The 16044-nt window shown below is 31.7% G+C and overlaps 1 protein-coding gene and 1 non-coding gene across 2 annotated transcripts in view; one reads left to right on the top strand and one right to left on the bottom strand.

Annotated features, from left to right (window-relative positions):
• The first annotated feature begins 7798 nt into the window (after positions 1 to 7798).
• TRNAC-GCA lies at positions 7799 to 7870 on the top strand. The gene has a single exon. It is a non-coding gene; the product is annotated as a tRNA-Cys (tRNA).
• A 2548-nt stretch (positions 7871 to 10418) lies between these two features.
• Positions 10419 to 16044, bottom strand: part of LOC107003403 (serine/threonine-protein kinase Nek6-like) — a 7656-nt gene continuing 2030 nt past the window's right edge. The window contains exons 2-13 of the mRNA XM_015201728.2: positions 15739 to 15805; positions 12622 to 12687; positions 12445 to 12491; positions 12307 to 12352; positions 12149 to 12229; positions 12032 to 12074; positions 11901 to 11950; positions 11719 to 11800; positions 11594 to 11643; positions 11437 to 11510; positions 11290 to 11341; positions 10419 to 11211 (exon numbers count right to left, since the gene is read on the bottom strand). Of these exons, the coding sequence (XP_015057214.1) occupies positions 10564 to 11211; positions 11290 to 11341; positions 11437 to 11510; positions 11594 to 11643; positions 11719 to 11800; positions 11901 to 11950; positions 12032 to 12074; positions 12149 to 12229; positions 12307 to 12352; positions 12445 to 12491; positions 12622 to 12687; positions 15739 to 15805 (1306 nt within the window). The 3' untranslated portion in view covers positions 10419 to 10563. The remainder of the gene's footprint in view (positions 11212 to 11289; positions 11342 to 11436; positions 11511 to 11593; positions 11644 to 11718; positions 11801 to 11900; positions 11951 to 12031; positions 12075 to 12148; positions 12230 to 12306; positions 12353 to 12444; positions 12492 to 12621; positions 12688 to 15738; positions 15806 to 16044) is intronic.

Here is a 16044-nt window from a genome sequence, read left to right as displayed (position 1 = left end):
ATTTCTTTTTATATCTACTGGATATTGTTGCCCCTTAAAATATATGATGTGGTCTATCATATTAGTAATCAATCACAAAATAAATGAATAAATCTTATTTTTAGTATTAAATTTTTCCATTTGTTTCTTCTTTTTTTTGTCTTTTTTTTATTCTTTTCATAAAATATTTTTTTATTAATTATAAAATTCAATAATATTTAATATTGTAATCATATGAAATGAGTTACAAAAAAACTCCCATCTATTGCATTCTCTACTTAAATAGCATGTCTTTTCGATTCCCTTTTAACCATTTTATGACTTATTTTATCTATAAATACCAATCATCTATGGAGATGTTGCATGTTCATTTTCATTTTTTCATTCTTTCTTCTTAGTAGTGTAATCTTTAAATTTTATTTTCTTCTTCGTTTTCTTCATCAATCATGTAGTTAAGTAATCAAAAAAGAAGACATAGAAAAGATGATGTCACGATATGATCTTCACTTTAATGAAGATCATTGGTATATTCTTGAAAGATTCATCACATTATTTGGTACAAATTCAACAAAATGAAGAAAAAAACTTAATTATCTTGGAGATTCATGCATAGAGAGTTGTAGTAGTATAAAAGTTTGATTGATTTTCAAACATTTTGAAGATTCATTGTTGTACTATTTTGATTTCAACTAATATTATTTTGTTCTCTTTTATTTTATTTCTTCATTTTGAACAAAAAAATGATTATTCCATTCATTGTTGTTGTTGTTGAAGATGAAAAAAATGATTATTCGGAATGTCGCTTTATATTTATGTAAGTGTGAGGTGAACATATAGCTTGTTGGATTAAGTGATCTAATTGCGATTTATTCATATTATTTGCCGCCAATGATTATTGAAATTGTCATTGTTTTGCTTAGCTCAATTTTGATTTTTTTTACTGCTTGTCCTCCTCAATTAATTGTCGATTTGTTAATAAAATAGCACGGCTTCAGTTATCTTTAGTTTTTCCATTCTATTTTTGGTGGTTGTCGAATGCATTATTTGTTGCCAGTGCTTCATTTATTACGTTCATGACATTTCTCTTAAGGCTGATGTAGTGATCATATACCATGTTATTCTTGAGTTGATACCCATTTTGGTTTAAATGCAACTGTTTGAGATGTCTTCATTTGAGTTTTAATTTTTAACTTTAGTTTTTTTTTTCTTTTCTCGTCTCATGTGAAAATCCATCCGGGTCCTTTTGGATCGTTATACTCATCTCCTCGCATATCGGAAGAGCCATAAAGGTTCAAAGTTCCTTCATCGAATCGAGCTCAAAAGTTAACGTACAGGCCAAGAAGTTGAAGATTTTTGGATTTAGAAGCCCAATTTTATTTTGGAATTTTATTATTTCGAGTCTAAGCCCTTGTTTCCTTTATCGTTATTGTATTGTTAGAATTTTAGGACAGGTGAAAATGGGTCGAAGACCCAAAACTAAAAATGGGTCCAAATACCGGTCCAGGGGGATAGAAACCGAATTTGGACCCAACTTTCTCTCTCTCCCCCTCCTTATTTTATTGCTTATTTACTTGTTAATTAATTGTCGTTAGTTTTAGGGTTAAAAGTTCAAATCTCCACAAAACATTATTTCGTTTTAACAATTTAATTAAATTAATCAAGTCTAAATGAATTTGAAATGATAATAAAATTTTGCAAGAAAAAATTCACTTAGATAATAGATTAATATTTCACTTTTAAATTCTAAATAACTTTTCAATTCAAATCAAGTTAAGTTTTCAGCCAAACAAAGTTAATTGTCGGATAATCGCAAGTTAGCGAATATTTTAGGTGTCGTAAAAATCTTCCTAAAATATTAATAAGAACCCCCGAACCCCCTAAAACATTTTCAACCGGTTTCCTATTTTAATCGTTTGAAAACACTAAGTTTTCTTGATTTTTCTTTAAAAAATTAAGTGGCGACTCTAAATAAGTCTCAAAACATAATAAAATTTCTTTCCGAAATAAAAAAATTTATTATTACTTAAAAAACTATAAATCTTGGTTATTTTTAATAGGGAAAATATGTAACAATGCAAACTTATACTATTTAATTACTTATCATGGTTATTATTTGCTATAATTACCATTCGCGACTAAAATTATACATTAATTACTTGGGTTGACTTCGAGTTTGTATAATTAGTCACGTTTGTATATGTAAAATTCGCCAAAATATACAAATACATATGTATAATATACAATTATTTAACCTATATACACATACAATTTATCTCTGTCCCACTCTCTCCCCTCTCTCACTCGCTCTCTCCTTCCTCTCCCAATCTCCCTAGCCTCTCTCCTCCCTCTCCCAATCTCGCTAGTCTCTCTCCTCCCTCTCCCAATCTCGCTAGTCTCTCTCCTCCCTCTCCCAATCTCACTCGCCTCTCTCCTCCCTCTCCCAATCTCGCTTGCCCTTTATACAAATGTGTATGTATAATATACAATTATATACATATACAATTCACCTCTCTTCCACTCTTTGTCCTCTCTCACTCGCCTCTCTCCTCCGTCTCTCGATCTCGCTCGCTTTTCCCCTCTCTTTCTCAGTCTCGCTTGCCTCTATCCTCCCTCTCCCAATCTCTCTTTCCACATATATATACAAATACATATGTATATTATACAATTATCTAACCAATATACATATACAATTCACCTTTCTCCCACTCTTTTCCCCCTCTCTCTCGCCTCTCTCATCTCTCTCCTCCATAAAATATGTAGCTACAAATTGTAATTATCAAACTATAGCTATGGAGAGTAATTAATTATTTTTAAGTAGCTATATGTGAACGTTTCCTTTTTAAAATACAAGTGTATTTCGGATGTATAATATATATAAATATGTAATTATTAATGTTATAGTATGTGCAAATTTTTACTTCAGTTGTAGCATACGACAAAAATATTTTATATTTTTCGTATTTTACCTTCAATTTGAATTAAATATGCTTCAAATTATTTCTCAAAATTTAAGATTATATATTACTTAATATGAATACAAACAATGGAAAATAATAAGATGGAGCCTACCTACTTGGTTTGGTCGAAGTAGATAGATCAAAGAAACGAAATTCAGGTGATTCTTATGCCACTTTTGAAGGTATTTCATCAACGGGTAGGGTGAATTCGAAGGTTCCTTATTAAGATTATAAAGCGGAAGAAAAGGCAGAATGAACACAACCCTACTAGCAGCTTGCGTTTCTTTTTATCAACATGAGGCGATTAGCACGGTATATAAGACTTGTGATTTAGACAATTCAATCTTCCGCGTATAAGGCATAAGCCCCTAAAAATGATTTTCATATATAAGTGATCAAAAGATCAAATAACTATGTATATTTTGGTGGTTGCTACTTTTAGTGGTCTTTCTTTTGGCTGACTGGCGATGATACATCTAAGAATGCACATCTATTATATAATTATTGAGGTAAGGTTGATTCCTTTCTACTTAGTTTTAATTTAAATCATACACAGAAAATCCTTAAGCTATTTCATTCCTACTGTACTAGCGTTCGGTAGAGAAACGGTAAGAGAAGAACGAAATTTGTGTTCTAACCCAATTTAATGCTCCATTTTTTATCATCAGAATCAACGTCATTTCAATTATAACTATATTTTGGTATTTCCTTCAGACACCTAATTCTGCATCGAGTATGATTGAAATTTGGAAATTTTGGATTATAGTTATTTGGTCGGATTCTATTGAAAAGTGAATGTATAAAGCTCCTTGTTGTTAATAAATTTGATTAGATTTCAATAATTGCACATAAATATTCTTATCTCTTTCAATTTCTCTTATCCTTATCAACTTACAAAGTTACATTAGTGATTTCATAAAGGAAAATAGTACGGCTTAAATTATGATCTTAGATGTCTTAATAAGTATGTGTTTGCCTCACAAATTCAATTAATGTAGAATATAAGCAGTATGTTGATATTCTTACTAATTATGACGTTTAACTTCATATGAATCTTTTACTTTTTTTCATCACATGAATTTCATTATCTAATAATTTTTGTCTCAACATAATAAAAATAAATAGAAATAAATTATAATAACTTCTGGAATCACATGGCCATAGCGGATCCGACTGCTTTCTGTTTCTCTTCTCTTCATTTCCCCCAAATTCCTATTTGAATTGGTGACACATGACATAAGTGAAAATAAATGGTTAATGTTTAATTTTTCAAAATAAACCTCTAACCATGATTTAGTTAATAAATATATTATATATTAAGTATTAAAATTATTATAATCTCACAATCTTAACAACATATTATCTTATTCGCTGAAACCCTCCACTCTGATGCTTTCGGCTCCCGAGGCAAATCAGCCCTGGACGAAAGAAAGGAGGAACTTATTCTTTCAAATATAAAACGATCTCGGGGATGGCCAAAGAGTTGCGGATTTCAATGTGACAACCAATTTGAGCTTATCAAGGAGATGAAAAAGGAAGCGGGAGCTAAAAAAGAAGATTGCCCCGCGACCAATACCGTGTTTAATGGGATTAGGGAATACCAAAGTCACGTCCAAGATGGACGGGGCGAAGGGAAACCTAACGATTGTTCCAATCAAGAAGGGGGGAAGACAAGATTACTTAACGGGGATAAGCGATTCCCCCGGGTAGAGGAAGTAAGAGATGGCTCGCTTTTGCGAGGTAGACTTGGGTAGCAAGCTATCTGTTGTCCTGACCCGGAAAGCAAAAGTAGCTCGAGCCAAAGGCGACAGCGAGGGGTCGAATCAAAACCTTTCTTTTTCTACGCTTTCTTCTATTACGAAATGGAGAGTGTTGTTATAGTCCTGCTACTTTTAAAGAATTTCAAGTAGTAGCATCTCAAGCCAGCATAAAAAGTGTTTCCATCAGATCAGGGCTTTAGGCAAGCTAGCTAGTCAGTGAGCCAGAGAGGGTAGGAATTACTTGACTTGGAAGAAGAATTCTCCTAAGCTTGGCACTAGGTGATCTATGTGTCAAAGGGCTACTTTTCTTCCTATCCTTTCCCCTGCCTTGCATCCTATGCATCAATCCCATTCTACTGATGTGTACTTCTTTGGAAAAACTTTCCTAATCCCATCATACTCTTTACCTTTCTTCCCCTTTTTGGTATTTGCTATCTTGTGGTTCGGTCCCTTATTTTTAGGCTTACCACGTGGCTGATTCCTCTTGCGACGTCTGTTGGGAGGTAGCATCCAATAGATCTATCTACTAGGCCTTTCGTCGTAAAGGCAAATGGAAAAGCAAAAGCGAAAATAGCTAGATCGATTGCCGAATCAGTCGAACTTGAAGCCTTCGCTCCTATGTCAATTGTTGGGATAGCTGGCTTACCTTCTTAGTTAGGACATTCAAGCTTTCAGTCTAATGACTGGACACGACCAACCCCGACTCTCTAAGCCCTCGTCTTTACAGGAATTGTCGTCGCTGAGCGTAGATGACTTCCCTCTGATTGGGCTACTTCTATTTATCAATATAGAAAGAAGATCCTACTTTCCCATCAAGACTAAAAGCGAAAAACAACCTCTCATCTTGGGATGAGACCCTAGAAGCTTTGGCCCGGCATACTACTATCATATCAGGGATAAAAGGTGATCATTTCTTGTTCTTAGCAGCTATGGCTATTCATTTGAGTATTCAGGTAATGAATAATCAATGAGGGAAGGGCGCAGTTACCACACCTATGAGTTCAAGCGTCTACCCTATAGTAGCAGTTCATTGAGGCTCGACAGACCTGGGCTAAGAAGATGATCTGGGTAAACCCCCTTTTTGGTGAGGTAAGGCACCTCCCACTTCTTGCTAGAGCAAAAATGAAAAAATCATGTATGTAATCCGCCCTCAAAGAAAGCTCAGCTCAAGAGGACTACATTCAACAGAAGAACGAACGAAAAAGGAATTCCTACAGGGAAAGGCAAATTGAAGGCTTTGGGACAACATATTAGAATAGACAAACAAAAAAGACAGAGATAGGGTGCATCAAAGAAGATGACTGGTGATTCTTCACTTCTTTCTTCTCTTTGTTCTCCATCTAAGTTCCTTATTGTTTCAACTGCAAACTCCGAAAAATGATCCCTCCTTATACTGCTTGTCGTTCGTTAGCTACTCTAGTTCTCACTCCAAGTATTCCGTTCGTTTGGACTCTCCATTCTGGTTAGCTCGATAGAGTGGCAGGCGAAATCCTTCTCTCTTTATAGATATTGAGATAGGCATTGAGTAGGTAGGCGGCTAGTCACTTCTTACTCGTGTAGTGAGAAAAACCTTATTTTATTCTTAGTTCAATCACGAGTTGAAGGTTTACGATAGATGTTGCCTTTCCTGGATAAACGATCTCAAATCGGCTTTTTTATTGTTGCAGATCTGTAAAAATATCATTCATCCCTGGTTCGGGTTGAAAGTGTCATCTGTAGCGGGAATCGATATCTGTATTTTTATAAATATAAGAGATGCTTTTTGCTTTGTCTTTTAAGCTGGATCTAGAGTGTATTGATAAGGATCTCTCCCCTGCCTATTTGTTTGGAGGGTGCTTGTCTCTGCTCTGAGTATTCTTTCATCCAAGCAGCTGAAGAAAAGCAAGAGTGAAACTACGAGCTAAAAGTAGGCATGCTCCTATTGAGAATACGAGACCACCTCCCATTTTTTTTAGGCGCACTTGTTTGATGAGCGCTTTTAAGCCTAAGCGCCCCATAAGTAAAAAACTAGCCAAAGCAAGGTAGAAGTGGTTGCTGGTGCAGATGAAGAAGACTTGGATAAAGGCACGTATGAGTAGCAGAATGGAAGATTGACTTTTTAGATAAGGTTTCGAAAAGCAATTTTTCCGCTTGTGCGAATCACAATTCTTCTGTTTGTGTTACCTTTACAGTGGGTGGAGTCCCATCCAAGCATATCCTCATATCCTATTTTCAGTCGTTTAAAGCTGCTTTCGAGCCAGTTGTAAGATGTATTGAGTTCCTCGCCACTTCCAATGCAGTGCCAATTGCTAATCACTCTCCCAAAGGATGTCCTTGGTGTTGTGTTGACAAGAATCTCTTCGAAAAAAAGGCACTTTCTAGATCTAAGAGAATTCGACGCCACTGAGTTCAATTCTAAGCTAAACCCATTCAACTGCAGTAAAAAGGTAAAATCTTTCCCTGCTTTGATAGAAAGAGCTTTCTTTTCATCCAACGATTAATATCATAAGAAAGTTGTTAGCTTAGGGCAGAGGTATGCCACAAGCCTACCCGAGTTCCACAGCATTGATGTCGTTGTTTATTCGTTTTTCGGGTGACCGTTCTGGAATGAACAACGACCAATTCCCTATTCAATCGAATCAGAAAATTAAACCTTACACTCTATACTCTGATAATTAGGACAACTAAATCAAGCTTTAGAAAAAAAAGGATTTTTTGCTTTCTATTCTATCTATATGATAGATTGGATTGACGGATAGTGCACCTGTCAACAATTCATAGAACATATTCATTTTGGTCTGCTTCGCTTCCTCAATTGCTCTTATATAGCAAGTTCATTAGGAAAATCCAATTTGGAGCAATAATCATTCATGCATTCTAAGTCAATAGTGAATTGTTCTAATATCCATATTTTCTTTTTAAATAGATTTAAATAAAAAGGAGGTAAGAGAAAGATTATGAATTTAGAGATAGAATCAATCGAAATTGAAAGGATGAATCAAATCCAATCACAATCAAAAGGGAAGAACAATTAAGGAAAACAGAACTCAAGGCGCAAGTACAATAAAAAAGCAGTTCAGTAATCCGGGAAAGGTTTTCATCGATTTTGTATTTTAGCATTTTGGAGACATGGCCGAGTGGTAAGGCAGAGGACTGCAAATCCTTTTTTCCCTAGTTCAAATCCGGGTGTCGCCTGATCAACAATAAAGTCGAAATATATTCTTTTGATATAACCCGCCGAATGATTCCCAGCAGAAGGTTGATACTTGTTTGATTCTAAAGACTAAAACTATTGCATATTTAGGCTTCTTCAAGGAAATATTCGAATGCTAGAGGGGCTATCAAGACTTCGAAAGCTTTCTTACATTATACGATAAGTTAGTAAAGGCATTTCAGGATATGATACGAGTGAAGAAAATCCCTTAGTAAGTCGGGTGCCTAGAAAGGGAAAAGGAGAATAAGCAAGGATTTTAGCAGAAAAAGATGAAAATCGACTCTTTATCCCCTGTTCATTCTTCCAACAATTTATAAGGCTTGATGAGGCGCGCTTTTCATGCAGAATCAGTCTTCTCTGGTGCTAGCTGTGGAAAGATTCCGTAGTTCCAGCCAGCTCTAATATAGCACGGTTTGTCGGGGCGGAGTGGATCAATGGCAGGGGACCCCTGATAATTAGTTCTAAGGATCGGGGTTAAAAGGATCCTTTTGCGTAAGCGTATGTTGACGGTCCCTCTAGAGGGGGGAAATTCTTCCTATTTTTTTTTATGTAGGATCTTTTCTTTTTATTATTATTTTTCTTTTAAATAATATTTTTATTGTAATCTTTTGTTAAAGGCATCTTGATCCATGATTAATTAATTACCTAGAGTTAATTAAATCATTTTAACAAACTAATTTTAATGTCATCATGAGATTAAGAATACAATTATATCAGTACATATGGTAGGTTAATTAGAGTTTCTATATTTATATTCATTTAATTATTCTTCTAGTGAGATAAAAAGATTATTTAAAAGAAATTAAAAATAAAATCTTACATATAAAAATATTTAGGAAGAGAGTTTTTTTCCGATATTTTTGGACAAGATACTATGTTGCTAAGATTGTGAGATTATAATAACTTTTAATACTTAATATATAATGTATTTATTAATTAAATCATGGTTAGAGATTTACTATGGGAAATTAAATCTTAACCATTTATTTTAACCTATGTTATGTATCACCAATCTACATAGGAACTTGGAAAAATGGAGAGGAGTCGAATCCGATTAGTTATAAATCTAAAAGTATATGACTTAATTGAGTCCAATTACATTTGGGTCAGTTTTTTAAGTTGACAAGACGAGCCCAATCAATACTCTTCAAACCCAAGATCCACTAGAATTACTTGGAAACGGAAATACGTCAAGCCTTGTCTCAGTGCCTATATATAGAGGTCTCCATACAACCAAAAACGAGAAAAGAATAAATAATAGAAAAAACTCTCTTCTTCGATGGTGATTCACAAGTCTTCTGCATACAAAGAAGAAGTCATCGTCTCCACGTGTCAAGCTACAATCTTCCATGCCTCGATGACTGTGATCAAAGTTCAGCTACGTATTTGTGGTAAAATTCCAAAAAGTACTTCATCAATTTTAGAACAAAGCAAATCTCTTGAGTTGATGGTCGTGGAAAGAACAATTAAAGGTTTACATATTTTTATATTAGATTTTATAAGGAGCGTAACCCTGCATAAGCTATTGAAATTAAATAGTATTACACTATTACTTGTCACTAATTTTCTTGTCTTGATTGCTGCTTTTTAGGAATGAAAAATTGGTCATTATTATTTTTTCTGTAAATTGATGTGGTATATATATATTGTAGAGTACTTTTTGGTTCTTATAGAAACAACATAAGTATTATTATTTTTCAACAAATTGATGTAATATATTATAGAGTAGTTTTTGGGAAGTTCCACCCTTGTTTGTTTTGAAGAAAGTTGAAGCAGACAAAGTTGAAACTCGTTTTGTTAGACTAAAGCGACCAATATTTATTTGTTTAAGTGTAATAATATTAGTAACGCCCCTCCCGTAAACTGTAACAACATGCAAGTTCATCTTCCTTTACCATGTAATGATGCATATTAGTTATTAATATATTATCTTGTTTGTCAAAAAAAAAAAAGGTATTGTTCTTATAAAATGAAATAAATTGAAAATCGTTTTTATGAGATAATAACCGTCCTTATTTTACACATATTTATATTCATTTATCAATTTACTTATCCAAAATTAATGTTAGATTTATACTCTTTCTTTGGTACATTAGACTAAATAATTTCTTTCTCTATGTGAAATACTTTTAACTCTTTATTTTTTCAATACACTTTTGAAGCTTGTGAGCACAAAATTAATAATTTTTCAGATGATAACTCGACTTTGAATAATTCACTTAGAAAGTCACTCAATTTTATTTTACAATTCAAAAGATAGTTAACTCTTAATATTTCACTTAAAAGGTCAATTAATTAAATAAACTAATTTTTTAAAAAATAATAAAATGCTCATTATCTTCATGCATAAAAGATTAAAAAAAACTCCAATGCTATTACTCCCTCTGCTCCAATTTATACAACACATTTTATGTTTTGAGAGTCAAACAGTTTAAGTTTAACCGGAAATTTACGCATGGAATATTCAATTTTTTTGAAATGAAATTTATATATTTGTAAAATACGTAAAAGTACTATGAGTCACAATACTTGATAATTCAAAATGTTTAAAAAAAATTTGAAAAATTTACGGTCAAAAATAGACTTGTTTGATTCTTGAAATCTGAAATGTGACATATAAAATTGGACTGAGGTAAGTATATTACAAAAAAATCTCAACAACCTAGGAGGCACTCTAAGGTTCTTCACTTGGATTTTGAAGATTTATTAATCCTTTTGTCAACCATATTGCTGTTTCTCTAGAAGAAACAACTTGTTCACCAAATGGTTTTAGCACACCAGCTAATTCCTCTAGCTTTTTATGCTTAAGTAACTCTGCACAAAGTTCAAGTAATGACTCTAATGCTTCTTCCCTTCCATTGCTCATTACTGAAGTATCACTCGATGCTCGTTTGTGATCATCGCGTTTTTCATTAGTACTTAGATGATCAATGACATTAGCTCTAACTTTATTGGCATGTGAAGTTACTTCAATATGTGGTTTTGGTATTCCTGATTTCTTATAAAAGCATTTTGTACCTTCAATTGTATTATCAGTCAAAGTACTTCTTGTGGAGCTTATAGAATTAGTGCTTCCACTTTTCTTGACGGATATCCTCTGCAGTCGTTCATAGTCCAAATCTCCAGTTTTATTCTCAATCTTACACGTATTACCTTTAAATTCATGAACAACTACAACCTTGGAAGTTGACTTCTCGCGAGTTTGATCAGGATTCTGTTTAATAACATCCTTATCACAACATACTTGAACAAATGCTGGTGACAAGTTCTGATATTTAGCAAGATATGGTTGTAAATGTGGATGCCTTAACAACTCTGCAGCCTAATATATATTCAGACACAAGAAGTAATGAATATCTATGCAACACACAACAAAATGTAAGTAGTAATTAACACGTACCGTAGGTCTATGTTCTGGGCTTTTTCTTAGCATGCTTTTAATCAGTCGTTTCCTGGAACGAACAAATCAATATAAGAAATTGATGAAGCTGCAGTTACAAACTTAATTAACGTACAGTGGGAATGAGAAATCGATGCATCGTCTTACCATGTAGAAGAATATATGGTTGGAAGTGGAGATATAGTAGACCTGTTTATTTTGTTGATTAACCCAGTCATATCCTGTTTTTTCGAGTTAATTTCACATATGGTCACAGCACGCAACACATTATAGTTGTTATAGTCTGTAAAGTTTAATGACTAACCGTTGCACGAAATGCAGCTTGATGGGCAGAAATTTCAAACATACAACAACCTGAGAAGCAAACCATTACAATCAAGTGAGAATGCAGAAAAAATCGCTTTAAGTTGAACAAGATGATTAATTTACCTAGAGACCATATGTCTGATTTATATCCATAAGGTATATCTGCTAGAAGCTCAGGGCACATATATGTTGGAGTACCCACAATCTACATCACATTGAACAACCAAATAACAATATTCAACAAGTTTATGTGACATTTATATTTTGAAACTTCCTAATTTGAGTAATGAGGTAGGGTTTATTACCGAAGAAGCAAGATCATCTTTATTCAACAATTTGGCTAATCCAAAGTCACCTACAGATATAACAAGTATTATAAGCAACACAAATTTGCAGCAAATAAACACTTACTATATGGACTATTTACTCTTCTTACCAAGTCTGATTTCGTCGTCTTTAGTAAGGAAAATGTTAGAGCACTGGAGCAGAGCAAATGAAAACTATTAGTATGAGTAACTCCAAAACTCTACAAGTTTTCTTTTAATGGTCATACTTTAAGATCTCTGTGAAGAACACGATTCGAGTGAAGGTAATCGAGAGCCAGTAACAACTGTATCAACCATTTGCAAAGTCTCTGTTGGCAAAAGAAAAGTAAACTTGAGTTCAAAATCCCTTTTGTTTTTTGTTGGAAATTTGTTCTTATTTTCTTACATCTTCAGAGAAAAATGTTCCTCTGGCTTTTCTAATCATATCAGCCCTGAAAACAAGTACAAAATCTATCAAGAAATACATCATTATCATTGATTAAGATAAAATTAATGCTAATTTAGGCATGTTTAGGAAACTTACATGTCTCCACATTCACAATAGCTTGTAACAATGCAGACAAAGGAGTCCTAATTTATGTATAACAACAAATAAATATTTTTAGCTTTCTACATGAATATGTGTACAAAATAAAAGAATATTAAGTCCTTATAGAAAATTTTGTTAAATATATATATATATATATATATATATATATACCTTCTCTACCCATGCATCCTTGTACTCAATGATATAAGGGTTATCGAGCTTGGCTATCAAATTCATCTGCAAAAATCAAATTTAGTTTAAGATCAGATTAAAAAAAAAAGGTGAGATAAGAGTAATTGTTCTTACCTTACATAGTAAAGAAAAAGGAGGGAAAAAAATTTAATTTTCAACACTCCATAAGTTCTTGTTTGATAAATGGGGAAATGCATAAGTGACCCTAACTTATGCTCGAAATTTCAGAGATACACTTATACTATACTAAGCTTCTATTATTCTCTTGAACTTATTTTATAAATAATTTTTTACTCCTTTTTCGACCTATGTGGCACTATCTTCTGCGCCCAGCGCGTGTTCATATTTTTTTTCAGCTAGTGCCACGTAGGTCGAAAAGGGGTAGAAAATTATTTATAAAATAAGTTCAAGAGGTAATAAAACCTTAGTATATTATATGTATGTTTCTGGAATTTCAAACATAAGTTGAGGTAATTATGTATTTGCATAAATTAAAGCATAACTAAGTTCCTTCTCTTTCATCTTTAACAAATCATATTATTGATCAACTTTTTTTCCCAATTCTATTTGTAATAAGCCATTTTGCTAATATTATGTTGTTTATGATTGAGGCGACTTTGATAATGCTATATAACCTTAAATAATTTTCAAAGAGAAACAATAAAGTTTTTTAAAAGAGTGATATTTTAACTTTTAAGTCATCTCAAATTTTGAGTCTAAGGACCACTAATAGTTTTGAAAATAAATAATTAAGCAATCTCAATATATTGAGCTTTTCCATACAATCAAATAGAAAATCTCAAAGGGGGGGGGGGGAGAATATGAGTTTGAAAAATTAATATTGGTAATTCAACTTCAAATTTCATAAAAATTAGTATTGTATTAAAATTGTCATTTCAAAAAGGTGAATTTAAAAAAATGTCATAATCTCCAAAATTAGTTTGTAACCTAAGGTTCTACTTATTTGTGATTGTCCCATCTAGTCTTGACTACATGGTAAATAAGTGCAAGGACTTGAAAACTTCTCTGTTTTTTTTAATACAAAATAAAATAAAATAATTGGGCTTCATTAATTATTGACATGTAAAAAGTTACTATTATAATGTTTGGTATACATTTATTGTTGAGAAGAGACATTTTCATTTATTTAATAAATAAATATAGAAAATTTTTGAACACTACGACAGAAAGAATAATTGCTTGACAGTATGAACGAAAAGTTGTTTGTGAAGTATCTCTAACATTTATAATCTCTACCAAACATTTCACATTTTACTTTTTTTTTCTTATTCGTTGTACTGATGTATTTTCTCTGTTTATTTTTATTCATTTATTTTATTATATTTCTCTTAATAAATTTTGATTAACTTAAGTGGTATAAAATATTTTTGTAATATATTAAAAAATAAATTTAAAAATATTAAATAAGTAAAAGTGAACGAAAAAAATATGAGAATGTATACATTTGGTGAAAGCAGGTCATGTTAGGTGCGACATTCTTTCGTATCAATAGTAAGTAAAGGTTTAATTTATCACAACCACCTACCAACCTCGTGTTTTTCATGTGGTAGAAAATAAGTCCCACTCACACATAGATTAATATTTTTTTTTGTTATTTTCCTTTCCTTAGTTTAATTTAATCATTTGTAAGGAAAATCAAGTATATTAGTAAGGTATCATTTTCTAATTTAAAAGGAAAAAGGATCAACACACTACAAACAAAAATAATTTTTAGCAGCATTAAATATAAACATCAATAAAGAGTGTTAAAGTCTTTATCGATGTTAATTAGTATCGTTAAAACCAATGTCGCTAAAGATTTTAGGGATATATACACAGAAAATTAATTGCCGCTAAAAGTACATATTTAACGACATTTGAGGATTATTTTCGCTAATGATCATTTTTAATGTAATGACAATATCTTTTGATTATTTAAAATAGATCGAATTTACCCCTCGTGATTTTTTTTGGGTAAAGAAAAGTGTCTTACCGTTAGATTTTTTTGCTCAAAAATACTTATAACTATAAATGGATAAAAAATATTCTCTTTATAATTGTTATTTCAAAATAAGGAAAAATGAGCCAATTAATTTTATTCTTTCATAATTCGAAATGACACATTTAATACTTTTGCTTTTAATTTTTTTTTGTTGGGCGGGGGGGAGTTGGGTTAAATGTGAAAAGAATTACAAAGATAAAAATATGAGTTATTCCTGAATATGAAGTCATTTACCTTTTCTTATTATCTTTAAAAATGATATGATTAAAAAAATCCATTTCAATAATATCTTGACGCTCTTTATTGTTTTGGTCCTTTCATAAGTTAAGGACCATAATAATAGTTTTGAACAAAAATAATAGAATAAATGTGTAGTTGAAAAATTTATATATAATGAAACTTTTTATTTCATAAAATTGACGTCTTATAAAAATTACATTTAAAGTGATTAAACTAATTGCATAAATCTCCAAAATAAAGTTTTATTTAAATCTTTAAAACTAATTCTTCCATTTGAAATAGTTTAAGGACAAAACTAATCTATTTTTTAAATTTTTATGATATGACTGTTAGAACGAAAGATATTTTTGAGCCACCAATATATCGTCAAGAATAGTGTTTAATTTCTCCAAAGTGAAATCTAGTTATTACTATAATTTAGCAAAAATAAAAAATAAAAAATTCATCCAACCTTTCAATAAGTTTTGATTTTAATATTCTATAATTATTTGAAAAGACTGATCATCCGCTTTTGCCTATACTAAAAAAGGTTTTAGATTAATAATTTAAAAGGAATTTTTATTACATTTTGGACCTGATGTAATACTAACATTTTCTTTTACCTATACTAAACACAAAGTTTTGGATTAATAAAAGGAAACTGTTAAAAATGCGATTAACTGATAAAAATGTGTTTTCTCATAGTAGTAAAGAAGCCAGAGGTTTTGAGATTAAATTTCACTATTACTCATATAAAAAAAAATAAAAATTCACATGCTTACTCAGGCTCATACTTAGAAGGACGTATTAAAAATTTAATTATCTGATAAATTTGTGTGATCTCTTACGATTAAACATTAATTAAAATAATTAACCTCTTGATGGGCAGTGCGTTTGAACTTGTCTGTTTGTTTTGCCAAACGAATCTTCTTCATTACATACCTACAATTCAACACCATTCACGACAATAAGTCATTTTCATTTATTAAAAAATAAATAAATCAAAAACCAAAACAAAGAAAATATTTATACTATTAATGAGTATTACAAACAAATAACATATATATATATATATATATATATATATACATACTAGGGCATAAGAGTGCACTATGAGTGGCTCCTACTTTGTTACCAAAAAGGAGTGTTAAAGTGGTTCCTACTTTGTTACCAAAAGGAGT

Source organism: Solanum pennellii, chromosome 11 (assembly GCF_001406875.1).
Source record: "Solanum pennellii chromosome 11, SPENNV200".
NCBI lineage: Eukaryota > Viridiplantae > Streptophyta > Magnoliopsida > Solanales > Solanaceae > Solanum > Solanum pennellii.
This window is presented reverse-complemented; position numbering and strand designations above follow the sequence as displayed.